We start from the raw sequence: 15,106 nt of genomic DNA, 5'->3' as shown, positions 1-15,106 counted from the left end.
GCGTCGTTCTCTCTCTCTCTCAAAAATGAATAAGCATTAAAAAATAAATAAATAATAAAACATTTTTTTCTCTAATATCGGATTACAATTACTCTGAAGATAAACCGGTATGAAGGTCATTGCACAAGGTACATTTTGAACACTAGAGGGCACTGGTATTTTTCCCAAGAGAAAAGTAAAGGGCGGGGGGGGGGGGGGGGGGGGGGGGAAGGGAGGGGGATACATAGCATTGCATGTGCTGATTTTTTAAAAAATATTTTATTTTCAAGTAATCTCCACACCCAAGGTGGGACTCAAACTCACAACCCCTAGATCAGGAGTCACATGCTATGCCACTGAGCCAGCCAGGTGCCCTGCACTTGATTTTTGAAGTGGATTAATGGAAAGTAGCAGTTACCTCCATTTATTCTTGTAGAAATGATTATAGAGGTATATAAGCTTGTATTTTCATCTAGAATCTGAGATCCAAAGTCACCTGAGATTGTAAACTTACTCTCATTTTATATCAGGTTCACCCTTTGCCTACTACTGAAAGTATATTCTTTCTTGTTTCAGAAAGGATTTAGGGAAGCCTTCAAAATAACACAATATAGCACGATAAAACACATTGAATATATGTGAGGAAAATGAGGAAAAGGTAGAATACATATAGTAAATTATACAGAACCAAGATGAATTGAATCACAAAATGTATTCCATCAGATCCTAAACACTTCTAGAGATGGGCTGCAAATTTGGCTCTGAGCCACTGTGGGACACTTATGGATGGGAATCTCAGCATCCTAAAACAGTGTTTCCTAAGCCAATAACACAGCCTTTTTCATTGAAAATATTTTCTTGTAGGTCCCTAGAATTGGTTTTTTTACTGCATATATGTATATGCAAAACTAGGTATATATATATATGCTCCTTATGCTGATAGCTCTTATACAACTAAAAAATAAATTTATAGACAAAATGACTAGAAACAAAACTATAAGATAATACATTACCCATTGACAACATTAACTAAATGTAACACATGATGTTTGCTTACATTCTTGCTGTTTTGAATCTAGCTTGCCTATTCTGGGTGTCATGTGAGAATTCATTTAGCACACCATTTTTCTGTTTTGTTAATATTGCATGCCTTGACATCTTTTGTTTTTCATTTGGCCAATGAAAAAATCTGGATATTTTAATAGGAGCTGGTCCTATTTACTGTTGTACACACAAATAGAAACATGGGCTATGAAATTTCTGTCAGTATTTGGTTATGAGACACTCATCCAGATAACAGGATTGTCAGAAATAGTCTAAGGCATTTGTGTTTTCATTTTGATGATCTAAAAAAAATGCAGTGCAACATTCTACCTTGTGGAAATTCACTTTATTGACATTTATTGGCCATGAAGATTATGGGAGAAAGGAGAGTAAAGGTGATTTCTGGGCATGGGGTTTGAGTGACAGGGTGCCCTTCAACAAATACAGAGTCACAGATTTTCATGAGTTGAGTTTAAGATGTGTTAAATCTGAGATGCCTGTGGGACAGCCAGATAGAGATGTTATGGAGGCATTTAGTTGCATCTGCAGTTCAGGAGGGGTGTCTGGGCTAGAGAGAGAAATCTGAGACTCTTTAGCATTGTTATGGGCTAAAGTGTGTGTCCTTCTTTCCCTCAAATTCGTATGTTGTAGCACTGATCCCTAGTACCTCAGAACGTGACTGTGTTGGGAAAGAGGACCTTTAAAGAGGTAGTTAAGGTTAAGTGAAGTGATATTGGTGGACCCTAATCCAATCTGACTAGTGTTTTTTTTAAAGTTTATTTATTTTGAGGGGGGAGGGGCAGAGAGAGAGAGAGAGAGAGAGAGAGAGAGTGTATTAGAGCACTATCATAGAGCACTATCAGTGCAGAGCCTGGCATGGAGCTTGAACCCACAAACCATGAGATCATGACCTGAGCCAAAATCAAAAGTCAGACGTCAGATGCTTCACCAACTGAGCCACCCAGGTGCCCCTGGACTAGTGTCTTTATAAGAAGAGGAAGTTGGGACACATGTGCATGCACGGAGGGATGATCATGTCAAGAGGCTGCAAGAGGGTGGCCATTTATTGGCAACCAATGACAGAGGCCTCAGGAGAAAGTAACCCTTGCAGGCACCTTGATCTCGGACTTCCAACCTCCAGAACTGTGAGAAGTAAATTTCTGTTAAGTCACCCGATCTGTGGCATTTTGGTATGGCAGCCCTAGCAAACGAACAGGCATGTGTTGATAGTCGAAGCCATAGAATTTAAGAAGTCATAAACTAGAAGTATACAGTAAGAAGGAAAGTCTACCTCAGTGAGAATTCTGTGGAATACTCAATACCTTTAACAGCTAAGTGGAGGAAAAGTGGCCCCCAAAAGACAATGGCAAGGATTATCTAGGAGGTGTAGAAAAATCAGCACAGACTGATGGGAAACAAAGAGAAAGTTTCTAAAAAGGAGGGGGTACTACAGAGAGGGCAAGGAAGACAAAGCCTGAAATTAATTTTAGCAAGTAGGAAGACCTCACGAATGCACCTTAAGAAGCATAAATCTATCAGAATGATTCTGATAGAAGCGTTACTATAGAGGATTGAAGTTTGAAAGGGAGGTGAGGGAAAGGAGACAAAACTTTTTCAAGAAGATTGATCATGAAATGAAGAATGCTCTAGAAAGTCTTGACATAATTTTTAATGATTGCCTAATTGCCCATCATTTGACTATATTACTTTCATGTTATTTGTGTTCATTGGAAATTTGTTTCCTTTTTATTACTGTTTTGAATAATTGTGAAAAACATATTTAGCTATACTTTGTACTCGACTCAGTTCCTTAGGCACTACTGATAGAATTGTAATTGTTGGATCAAGGAGTATGAACATTTTAAAAGCACTTGTTAGATCTGTCAAATCATTTTCTAGGAGGGATATACCTATTTATGTTTTCATGTGCAGTGAATGTGAGTGCCACTTTCATTACTTCCTAGCCAGAACTGAATTTCATGATTTTTTTTAAATGTTTATTTATTTTTGAGAGAGAGAAGGAGAGGGAGCATGAGCAGGGGAGGGGCAGAGAGAGAGGGGGACACAGAATCTGAAGCAGGCTCCAGGTTCTGAACTGTCATCACAGAGCCTGACGCGGGGCTCGAACTCATGAAATGCAAGATCATGACCTGAGCTGAAGTCAGAAGCTCAACCCACTGAGCTACCCAGATGCCCCTGAATCTCATGATTTTTAAAAATATCTTTGTGTTCCTACTAAAGAGAATCAGGGATCCTTACAGAACTAATTTTAGATCAAGGATAGTTCAAGATGAGTCTGGCATATTTTATTGGGTAAAAAAGTAAGGAAGTGCTCAAAAAGTGATGAAGGCATGTCAAATGTACACAGGAGCTGCTTGAAGGGCCTCTCACTGGGCAAATTAGGGACAACTTGACTATCAAAAAGAGTGGTGGCAGTAATGAATCATAACAGTGTAAAAAAAACACAAGTCTGTACTGATACCGTTAAAAGATAAACTGAGGCATATTAAAATTTCTAAGAGTTTATTTGAGCAGGAATTGGACACTGCCAAATGTGAAATGATCAGAAGCACTCCACCGACGGGAGCTAGGGGAAAGACTTGTAGAGGCAGAAGCAAAGCAAGAACATTATTTGACTGACCACATCTTAGGCGGTTGCATATTTAGGAAAGCCTAGGTGGCTGTTGGTGATTGGTTGTCCTTAGGTTTCAAATTCATAACTTTTGAGGCATTCTAGGCTTTGGTTTTGGTTTACTTACAGAGGCTACTCAATCATTAGAACCATCTCATTCTGGGGCCTTCTAGGTTGGTTGGGCATCCCACTCTTGATTTCGACTCAGGTCATGATCCCAGGGTCCTGGAATTGAGCCCCGAGTTCGGTTCTGCACTGGGGGCTGCTTCGGATTCTCTCTCTCACTTCATCAGCCCCTCCCCAACACATGGGCATTCTCTTTCTCTTTCTAAAAAAAAAAAGAAAAAAAGTCTCAGACTAATGGCCTGATGGCCTCCTTGTTTAATCAATTGAACAATACGAATCAATATAAAAAAGAAGAAAAGGAAAAGCTATTTTCAGTACAAATACAACTAATACATAATACAGGAAGGAATATAAGCATAGTACCATCATAATAATAGACTCAGAATCATAAATATGTGGGAGGTTTGTTAGAGGTCACACCCAATAGCCTGTGCCTTTTGACTCAGGTAGGTGAGATTCTCTGCTGAGATCAATAGTCCAGGTAATGGGGCACGAGGAACGGTGTGATGTGGAACAGTAGTGACGGAGGGGAGAGGGGGCAGACTACCCACTCTGAGGATGATTGCCGAGGGACCCAGCTGAGGATGGTGATCGGGATTTCCCTGTAGTGGTATCAGCCTTCAGGTTTTGACGCCATTCTCCATCCGCTGAGGAGGGTAACTCGAGGAAAACTGGGTAGGGATTTGTCAAAACTCTCGAGGAAAGGGCCTGGAGAATTGAATTAAAATAGCACCTCACTTTGGGTTTCATTAACTTTCTGACCTCCCTGCCAAGTCCCACCGTTGGGGTCAGCAGGTTTTGGCGTGTTGTCTTCAGCTAAGGGCACAACGCTCACAGCAGGACAAAAAGATGGATTAATGCTAGCCAGGCTGAGCAAGACCAGGCTCGGTAATTTTCTTGGCACCCAGTCTTGGCAACACACAACTTGAATGAAAACACTAGCTGTAGAGCTCCCATGACTTACTCTGGGTAAGGCGCTGTGCCAAAGGCTTTACGTGCCATGTTTTCCTTAATCTTCAAAAAAACTGTCCGTGAAGTGGGTATTGTTATCAGCCCCATTTTACAGTTAAGAGGGCAGGGGGCCTAAGGAAGTTAGTAATTTGCTTAAGGTCACCTGGCCAGTTATTGACGGAGTCACTTAAGTGTGACAACAGTCGTCGCTCTCCTGAGTGTCAGTCCCTAGGAACGCTGAGCGCGGTAACATATTACGAGAGCCCATGTCATCGAACACATACGGTAACCGCGGTGGCCCAGCCAGCACCCGTCCGGTGACCCGACACGCGTGACGCTCACGCATGCAGTCGCCCTGCCTTCCTCTGGGAAGGAGGAGGTGGCCTAACCAGCCAAGCTGTCGAGGACGACTCTATCTGAACTCGACTCTTTTTGCCTGGGCGTCTGATCCAAACGTGGCGCGGACGGGAAGAAGAGGGCGGAGCCGGCGGCCGGGAGAATTGCGGATTGGAGAGAAGGAGGGACAGGGGGCGGAGCCTTCGGGGGAAGGGAGAAGCCGCATCAACCATGTAAGTGGCTTTGCTTCCTGCAGCAACCGCCGGCGGCCCGAGTACCCCCGTCGCTGCGCTCCGGAGCTGGCTTTCCGCGCCTGAACGGGGTGAAGCGGCGACCGGGGTGGAGGGTGGCCGGCGGGGCCCAGGCGGGAGGCGCAGGTAAGGGAGGGGGCCTGGCGCGCGGCCGGCTGGCGCTGAGAGTAAGGAAGAAGGCCGGTTTGGGGAGCTCCGGGGCCAGAGCCGAGGGGAAGGCTGAAGTGAAGGCGAGAGCTGAAGCTTCACCACCGTGGCTGGAGGCCGGACTGTGGCCGAGGGTGGGCAACGAAGGGCAGAGAACCGGTACCCGCAGCAAGCCGGCTCCCCGATTCCCCGGTTGCCCCTGGTCTGGGAGCCGGGTGCGGCTGTTCTTGAAGAGGTTTCCTTGGAAACATTTGAAGTTCTCTTGCCCCTCTCTTGTCCCACGTCTCTCAGCTTATTTCGGAGGTGCACAGTCCCGTTCCTCCTCCCTCTCTGATGGATCAGCTCCTAGTCTGTGTGTCAGAGGTGCATCCATAGACTGAAAAAGAAAGTTCTTGAGCTGCAGAAAACGACACCAGTAGTGGGTTTTCAAATATGAACAGACCTCTTTAAAAATATTTGTTTCTTCTACTTGAGTCCATCCCATTACTACCTATGTTTCAAAGTCTCTTGAGGAGGAGACTTGATTTCCCATTTAGTATTTTACCTTTGCTTATAATGTTCCCAGCAAAAGCGTGAGGATGAAATGCGATGGATGTTTTTAGAGAATTAAGATATGCCCAGTGTAGAGATTATTTTTAAGATATTCAAGAAATGTGAGAAGTGCTAGAATTCTGTAGAAAGCAAGTTATTTATGTTTATCTGAGATGTGTAGGTATGTGTTAAATTATCATTTATTGATTCAGTGCATACTCTTTTAAAACCAGAGGTAGTGGTTTGGTTTTGCACTCTCTTATTTCAAACTTATTTGAATCTCCTTTTCTGCCACTCCAAAACTTTCATTCTATCAGGATTCAAAAATAGCCTTAGTTGTTTGTTTGTTTGTTTGTTTTGGTTGGGTTTGAGCTTTTGACAAAGATTGGGCAGGTCGTCTGTTCTGTGGAGCAAAACAACTTTCCCTTCTTCTTTTCCTGTGGGCTCCCATTTTCTGCTTTCTGGGAAGAGTAATGTGGATCACGTTGTGGTCTTCCTTTAGTGTTTCTGTTGGCATGTTGGTCAAAAATTGAACAACAAAATCTTTGTTGATGGAAACTGACAATTCTAGTATTCAGCTGGCCTGCATTATTAGATATGTCTTGAGTATTTTTAAAAACTGTATTTAGAAATTATTCAGCTGATACTTGGATTTTTTCATCCACTATATTTTGAAATTGGCTAGTGGATCTGGCCTGTGTTCTACGTGTAATACCTGATTAGCCTTCACATTGGCTTCATCACCGAGATAGTGTGTGGTGGGGTAGCCTTGAAATAAGAGGCAAAGTACTGGCATTTGGAAGGCCAGGTTAATATTTCTAATTGCCTGTCAGCAAGGAGGCCTAGTTTATATCCCAGACAGTAATTAAGCTGCCAGAGAATAAGAGTTGTAAGGCAGTTTTTTCAAGATGCTGGTGTCATTATGAAATTGTTAAGATTAGCTATGTGATTGTGTTTATGTTTCAGAGACTGCACTTGCTGAGCGTTTTCATGGTAATTTTTATGCTCACATCTCCAAAGCTTATTAATAGTTTTGTATATGGGTGACCCTCAGTAGTAACGCTGAGATTCTTCATGCAGATTGCTAACTCTGCTTCAGATGCTACTTATGTCACAGTAGAATGTGGACTGTTTTTCCAAGCCTGAGGGTGGTTGTTGCAATCACACAATCCTTTGTCTTTAGTACTCTTTTTTCTTCCCCTTTTTCTCTACCCCCCCCCCCCCCCCCCATTTTGAGTTGACACAAATTCGTTTAGCAGCTTGCTTCAGAATCTTTTATGCTGGAATATGGATTGTCATGATAATTTAGAATTGTTGACTATTCTCCCCAATAGAAGGTGGTATTAGAGACCCTTTCTGTCTCCCTCCATCTCCCTCACTCCCTCCCACCCTCTCCTCCTTTCTCCCTCCTTCCTCTCTCTTCTCCATCTCTCTCCTTCCTCCTTTTCCTCAACACTCCTTCCTCTTTTTCTTCCTCCTCTACTCCCCCCCATACCAATAAACATTTATTGCCAAATCATGTTCAAGTCCATGGTTTCATTTCTGCTTTAATCAATTAAATTATTAATCAGGAATTTAGATAGGCTGGAATTGAAGTCTGTGAAGAGCTACAATAATAATTTCGATCTAAAGAGGAATTCTGGGATAAAACTTGGGGTGTAATTACAGTTCTACCACTGACTGACTAGTTGTGTGACCCTCAAGAAAGTCACTTTAGGTTCAGTGTGCATTGGTTGCCTCAAAGGCAAAGTGTAGTAAGGCCAGCTCTGTGCGCTTTCCAGGATTTTTGTAAAATTAAAACAAGGTGGTAGATACGATTTTGAAACTGAAAAGCGTTTTGTGGGAGTGTGATGTCCTCTTTGTAAGATATAAAGTAGATGACAAAAATCAAAAGTCATCTGTAGTACTTTAATGACTACAGTTATGCGTAGTTCATGGTTGTCATTAATTTGAAGTGTTAATACGGCAGAAAAGATACATCAGTGTTTTTCTCTACCCTCCATCTGGTGATGTGCTTACCTTTACTACTTTGGTTGAACTATCATTTTTGGTTATTTAAAAAAAAAAGCTCTTGAAGATCTTCATTTTAATGTCTATATGAGGTTATGCTTAAAAGGAGAAAAACCAGATTCACGTGCCTAGGAGGAGAGATGACAGGAACAGCTTGTTGATTTGAATAGTTCTTGAGGAGATGAGGCACAGTTTGAAGAAATCTTTGAGGTTGTACAGAAATGTCATTAAGGGATGACTGTTTCATTTTCTTTTCTTGGAAATATTTATGTTTTATATTTTTAAAAGAAAAATTGAAATAAATTAAAAATTTTTTGAGGAATTAATATGGTTGTGTAAAACCAGTTTTCCTTATAACTTTAAACAGCTGTTGAGTTATCTCTTTTTCCAAAAAAAAAGTTAAAATGGAAAAGATATAAATTATGTGAAAATGCTTTTTATTTCTTTTTTCCTGCTCACATTTGTACCTTACCTCCAAATTACTAATAATTTTTATATTTTCTGTAGATTAAATAGCAATGTTGAAAATTAGATTGGCTGTGTAATCGTAGTTTCAGTTGTCTGACACCCTTCCTTATGATCTAGACTGCAGTGTTTTTAAGCCTTTATTTGCAGTATATACTAAACTAGATTTATTTACTCTTTGGTTTCAGAGATCAGAGTTTTCAGAGTCAGATTTCCAGATATTTAGGTATGCTGTTTGGAATCAAATTTTGGGCTTCCTTAGCAACTCCTATCTTTTGTTTTTTAGACTCATGAAATGGCCACAGATGATAAGACTTCCCCAACATTGGACTCGGCTAATGATTTGCCTCGATCTCCTACTAGTCCTTCTCATCTCACACACTTTAAACCTTTGACTCCTGATCAGGACGAACCTCCTTTTAAATCAGCGTATAGTTCTTTTGTAAATCTCTTTCGATTTAACAAAGGTAAGACTTGTTCTTACAGATCAGAGAACCTGTAATTTTGATTTTCTAAAATTCTCTTGTTCAGCTCAGCTTTCATGCTGTGTCTTTGCAAGAATGTGAAATGTCAACAAGGAGATAGCTTTAATCATCGGTCACTGGGGTTTGCTGCTCAAGAGAAGAAAGCTAGAATTTTCCCTGTAATCTTATTAGTTATTGGTAACTGAAGGTCTGAATTGAAAAATAATGTTAAAAGGAGATCCCTCTTTGAAGGTAGCATTTTTTTTTCGTTTCTTAATATGTTTCAACTTTCTTAAGTTCACAGAATGGACTTTGTTTTTATGGGGGTAAATAGCCAAAAGATTTTAATTAAAGCCATAAAACTAGAAGACTCAGCACCTGGGAGGAAAGATTCCTATTTTTCCAAAATTGAAACTGTCAGCACGCTTCTTGACTTAAACCTGTTAGATTAAGATGTAAGTGTAATAATATCAAGTGAAGAGATACTTTTTACCTATTTATATAAGGAAATTTAACATCATGCAGGACTTTTATTTAATCAACAGTCTGTATTCCAAACAAATGCATTGCCCTCAAAACTTCCATTCCAGGATCAGGTCCAGGATTACATACTGCATATAGTTTTCATCTATCTTTTGTCTCCTATTCTCTGTCTTGTGAGATGGACATTTTTGTAGAGAACATGCCAAATATTTTACAAAATGTTCCTTAATTGGGATCTTGCTTATTTTTATTTCTTTAATTGAAGTATAGCTGACGCCTAATGTTACATTAGTCTCAGGTGTACAGCATAGTGATTTTGACAAGTTATACCCCGCTCCCCCAAGTGTAGCTGTCATCTGTCACCATACAGCGTTACTGCAGTACCATTGACTATATTCCCTATGCTGTATCTTTTATATCCATGACTTGTTCATTCCATAACTAGAAGGGAAAAGGTACTTTTTAAGTGAGCTCTTTTGAAGTAAGGTATTTTTTACCTGGAAGAAAAATTTTAAAAAATAGGGGCGCCTTGGGTGGCTCATTCAGTTAAACATCTGACTCTTGACTTCAGCCTAAGTCATGATCTCACGGTTCCTGAGTTGGAGCCCTGCGTTGGGCTCCGCACTGACAGCATGGAGTCTGCTTGGGATTCTCGCTTTCTCTGCTGGTGTTTTCTTTCTCTCTCTGTCACTCAAAATAAGTAAATAAACATTTAAAAAAAAATTTAAAAAAATATGGCCTATTATCTCTGCTTTATATTTGGCTGTATTATTTGAAATGCATTAGAAAGTAATCCCTCTTGTAAGGAACTTGAGGGTTAATAGTTTAATTAGTTCAGAAGAAATTTTAATAGTATTAACAGACTTTTTTAAAGTTTGTTTATTTATTTATTTATTCATTCATTCAGAGAGCAGGGGAGGGGCAGAGGAGAGAAGGAGAATGAGAATCCCAGCAGGCTCAGCACTGTCAGCACAGAGCCTGACAGGGGGCTTGATCCCATGAACTGTGAGATCATGACCTGAGCCAAAACCAAGAGCTGGAACTGACTGAGCCAACCCAGGTGCTCCAGTATTAACTGACTTTAATTAGTAGTCAATTTAAAGTTCTATGAAATCTCCTGTTAGTCCATTTTTAAGGTAATGACTTTTTAGAAAAATTTTATTGTTTGCTTTTAGATTTACAGAAAAATTGGGAAGATGGTACAGGATTCTCATATACCCCCACACCCAGTTTTCCCTGTTATTAACATCTCACGTTAGTATAGTGCACTTATTACAATTAATGAACCATTATTGACACAGTATTATAAACTAAAGTATGTGTTTTATTCATTCTTCAGTTTCTACCTAAAGTCCTTTTTCTGTTCCAGGATCTCATGTGGGATTACACATTATATTTAGTCATCATAAGACAATAATCTTTTTCTTTATTCAGCAAATTTTTATTGAGTACCTATTATCCACTATTGCACTGTTTTAATAGTGCATGGGATCTATCCCATAAACAAAGCAGATAAAAAAAATTTTCGCCTTTGTGTGAAGCTTACATTCTGTTTCCTTTAATATGCTCAAGGTATTTCTAATGAAAAGTAAAACAAACTGGAGATCACATGCCAAGGAAGAAATATTGGCCCATAATTTTGCCACTTTCTTGAATATCTTTTTTTAAGCTAGTTTTTAGTTATGCATATATTACGTATATACATTATCTTCAGAACAGTTTTATCTGTTCCTTCTCTTTGCTGAACTCTGAGTCTTAGTTTTGCAAATAATGCCAAGCTTTCCTTTGCTACAGAGCGAGTGGAAGGGGGCCAGGGAGAGCAGCCCTCTCTAAGTGGAAGTTGGACCAGCCCTCAGCTCCCTTCAAGAACACAGTCTGTGAGGTCACCTACACCTTATAAAAAACAGCTTAATGAGGAACTCCAGCGGCGATCTTCAGCAGTATTAGGTGAGACAGTGTTCTTATTTCATTCTTCTCTGTGTGTTAGATTTTTCCAGACATTGTGTTTCCCAGGTTATTTAGTGACTTAACTTTTCTGCTGTTTGGAATAGTCAGGTGCTCTTCAGAATTCATGAAACTGTTACCTAGATAGTGAAAGAATTTGTTGATACCTAAAAAAAAAAATTCTTAAGCATTTTGTTAAATTTTAACTTAGGCCAAGCACAGATATCTTGACTGTTTTTTTGATTAATTACTTGCTTGGGTTTCAGAAGAGAACAGTTTGCAACATCCCCAGGAGAATACAGGTTAGTTTCAACTTTGTGAATTAATTCTGCATCTGTTCTTGGGATGGCTAGTGTAATGTGGTGTGCATGCCTCTGGCTGCAGAACTCTCAACTCCGTTAGTGGGCTGCCCCTTGCTCTTGTCCTTCTGTCCTTGTTGGGATGCGGACTGTCATTGTGGCTGGATAAGCTGAGCTCTTGCCTGTTTGTTCTCTGTCCTGGTCTACTGTAGTCATCTCCTTCATTTTCATGCTTTTCTGATGAGTATAGGCTGGGGATCAGTGTCTGAATGAGAGACTAGACAAAGTCAGTTCTATGTTAGATTCTATGTTAGAGTTCTATGTTAGTCAGTTTCTCTGTTAGATTATTAAACTCAGCACAGTGGCTTGCCCAGCTCAAGGGGGCAAAAGAAAGGCAGTGAGAGGTGACATAATAGAGGAAGAGGGGGCAGCATTAGAAGTCAAGTGTCCCTGAACACCAGATCTTGTCTTGTCTGGCCAGTCTTCCCCGTGAGATCCTCGAGTGAAAAGTGGGCAGGCATAGGTAATGGTGGTTGGTGAGAGAGCTCTTCTAGCTAGTTCAGACTCAGTTTACGACCTCCTAAGGACTGGAGTGGGGCGGGCTGCATCACCACTGCAGGTTTCCCAGAGCAGTGAGCCTCTGCCTGGGTTACATCAGCCATTTGGAAGGAAGAGTCAGAAAGTGGGAAGTGGGGGAGAGAGAAAGGAGGCCATCCTTACTTTAACCTCTAAGCTCAGTAAGCTCCTTTGCTTTTGAACCTGACCTCTGGCAACACTACTGTTTTTGTGGAGGGGTCTGACTAAATCCTATGCTGAATTAAGCATAGAATTTCTTTATTTGTCAAATTGAGGAGTTGGACTAGAATCTAATCTCTTAGGGGTTACAAACTGACAGCCTACCACACCTTGTCGTGGTGTTTTGATGAACTTGAATTTAAATATCACAAGGTGGAGCTTGTAATGTCTAGTTTGCTGCAATCTCCACTACTCCTTACTTTCTTTTATCAACTCCGTTTGATTCTTTGATTCTACCTTAGCTGCTAGAAGCATTTAAGCTTCAGAAGCCTGAGACTGACCAATCAAGTTCATTTTTCTTTCTTTCTCTCTTTTTTTTAAATGTTTGCTTATTTTTGAGAGAGAGAGGGAGAAAACGAACATGAGCGGGGAGGGGCAGAGAGAGTGGGGGCCAGACGATCTGAAGCGGGCTCTGCACTGACAGCAGAGAGCCCCATGTGGGGCTTGGACTCACGAATTGTGAGATCATGCCCTGAGCTGAAGTCGGACACTTCACCAACTGAGCCACCCAGGTGCCCTCAAGTTCCTTTTTCTAACAAAAGGCTGCAATTCCACAATTTACTTGCTATGTGACTTTAGGGAAGTCATTTAATTATGCAATATCCATTTTACAGGAGAAACAACTAAGGTTATTTAGGGCAGAGTGCTAGACCAGATTTCCTCTCAGATCTCTGTCACCTCCATCGGATACCTGTGATTCTGTTGGTTCCAGGAACAGTGTCGCTCTTCCTTCTCCAGTGAATGATGCTATTAGTACTCTCTTATACCTCTAAGCAGCTAGAAGGGGCTTCACGATTATTTGTTGTCCCTGCATGGGAGCACAGCTATTGGAATTCTAACAGCTTCGTCTGCCTCTTTTTTCAACTCAAATTACGGAGAGTTGCTTTTTATTATATTGTGATATTCAAAATTTTGGTCATTCTAATACTTGTACCTTTTATTCTAGTAACAACACATCTGAGTTATCTGCTGAAATTAGGGTAATACTATTTATAGAAAGGTAAAGTTTTTAAGTTTTCTAACAGGTACAGTTTCAATAATCACTTCTGTGATTCAGTTGTCTTTAGAGTTCTTTGTCAGTTTAGAGGCCAACCTCTCATTTCTTGGTAATCCTTTCTGTCCCATCCAGCCCAGACAAAGAACAGCTAAGGCAACTAGCAAATAAGTGAGTTTGAGAAGATTTAAGGTGGTGTATTTTCCATCCTGATCTGCCATAGGTTATTAGGTTAATGAGTTTAAGCTAACAGAGATGTCAGCCTTTTTGTCAAGCCACCTTCGCTTGACTTAGGTTTTGTAACTGCCAGAGCCAGGAATAGGTGGTAGCTTCAGTGGTAATCTGGCTGCAAAATGAAATAACATGACAGCTTTGGTGGGCACACCCATTTTGGCTACAAAACTGAATTTGGGTTTGTTTTACTGTTGATAGGACTGGCATAAGTATTGCTATTTAAAGTGTAAGTGATCCCTTCCAGTTGGAGATGCAGGGTTAAGGAGGTGGCAGGAAAGGGTAGGATTGGAGTTCTAGCAATTCTTTGGCATTTTTATCTGTTTAGACTTGATGGAGGGACTTTTGTGGGTAAATTACCACCCTGGATGTTCTGAACTCTGTCAGAGTCTTTGGGGGCTGGGTTATTAAACTTTCTGATCATCTGCTCAATGAGGCTTAGGTGGTTTGTATGTAGACTGAACTGGACTGTTGCTTACTGTTTGACTATATAGGCTAAGCTAGGTTAACTCATAGAGGTTGCCTTTTCTTCTGCTAAATTTCTAGCCGGTATTGATTATGGCTTGGGACCAAAGAGCCCAATAAATCATTAATGAATTTTGGGGCCATTTAAGCAGTACATCTGGCAGAGGCCTCAAAACTCTCAGTGGTCTTATTAGACAGTGCTTGTGTTAGGTAGCCCTTACTTGCCTGTGAAGCAATGTTTTACATGGTAGTAAGAAATACTTCCAACAGCCTCTTACCTTTATAAAGACTAGTTTTTGGGTTTTTGTTTAATGTTTGTTTATTTTTGAGAGAGAGGGAGACCGAGCACGAGCGGGGAAGGGGCAGAGGGAGAGGGAGACACAGAATCAAAACCTGGCTCCAGGCTCTGAGCTGTCAGCACAGAGCCCGACACAGGGCTTGAACTCATGAACCGTGAGATCATGACCTGAGCCGAAGTTGGATGCTTAACCGACTGAGCCACCGAGGCACCCCCTATAAAGACTAGTTTTAACTCTCAATCCATATCACTGACTGGGAGAACATAAATTTATGTAAATAGTAAAAGGCACTATACATCGCATATATATCTTCATACATGCCTTATTTTTGCATAGACAGGACTAATAACAAGGTTGCTTTTTTTTTTTTTTTTTTTTTTTTTTTGGTAAATCTGACTCAGACACAAGAAGGAAAGCAGAGCCTGCCTTTGGAGGTCATGACCCTCGTACAGCTGTTCAGCTTCGAAGCCTCAGCACAGTATTAAAACGCCTCAAGGAAATCATGGAGGGGAAAAGCCAGGTACTTGAGAAGATCATTTATCAAATATTTCTATGGGCCTCATGCCATACCCACTAAAATTGGCATAATGCCACCTGAAAGAATGTCCAGTTAGTACTTCCTTCAGCTATGAATGTGTATTTTTACGTGTAAATTCTTAA

At 40.7% G+C, this 15,106-nt stretch overlaps 1 protein-coding gene and 1 long non-coding RNA gene across 3 annotated transcripts in view; one reads left to right on the top strand and one right to left on the bottom strand.

Annotated features, from left to right (window-relative positions):
- Positions 1–3,525: 3,525 nt before the first annotated feature.
- Positions 3,526–5,205, bottom strand: LOC109265145 (uncharacterized). Its single transcript, XR_002079050.2, has 2 exons — positions 4,746–5,205; positions 3,526–3,983 (listed from the first exon to the last, which is right to left on the bottom strand). It is a non-coding gene; the product is annotated as an uncharacterized LOC109265145 (long non-coding RNA).
- A 10-nt stretch (positions 5,206–5,215) lies between these two features.
- PIKFYVE (phosphoinositide kinase, FYVE-type zinc finger containing) overlaps positions 5,216–15,106 on the top strand; it is an 81,602-nt gene continuing 71,711 nt past the window's right edge. The window contains exons 1-5 of one of the 2 annotated variants that reach the window (XM_019446183.2): positions 5,216–5,301; positions 8,759–8,939; positions 11,214–11,366; positions 11,630–11,665; positions 14,848–14,966. In XM_019446183.2, coding sequence (XP_019301728.2) covers positions 8,768–8,939; positions 11,214–11,366; positions 11,630–11,665; positions 14,848–14,966 — 480 coding nt within the window. In that variant the 5' untranslated portion in view covers positions 5,216–5,301; positions 8,759–8,767. The other variant, XM_053905414.1, reaches the window with a different exon arrangement.

The sequence above is a fragment of the Panthera pardus genome, unplaced genomic scaffold (assembly GCF_024362965.1).
Source record: "Panthera pardus isolate Hobbes unplaced genomic scaffold, ASM2436296v1 HiC_scaffold_10, whole genome shotgun sequence".
Lineage (NCBI taxonomy): Eukaryota > Metazoa > Chordata > Mammalia > Carnivora > Felidae > Panthera > Panthera pardus.
Note: the sequence above shows the minus strand (reverse complement) of the source record. Positions and strands in the feature narration are given on the sequence as shown.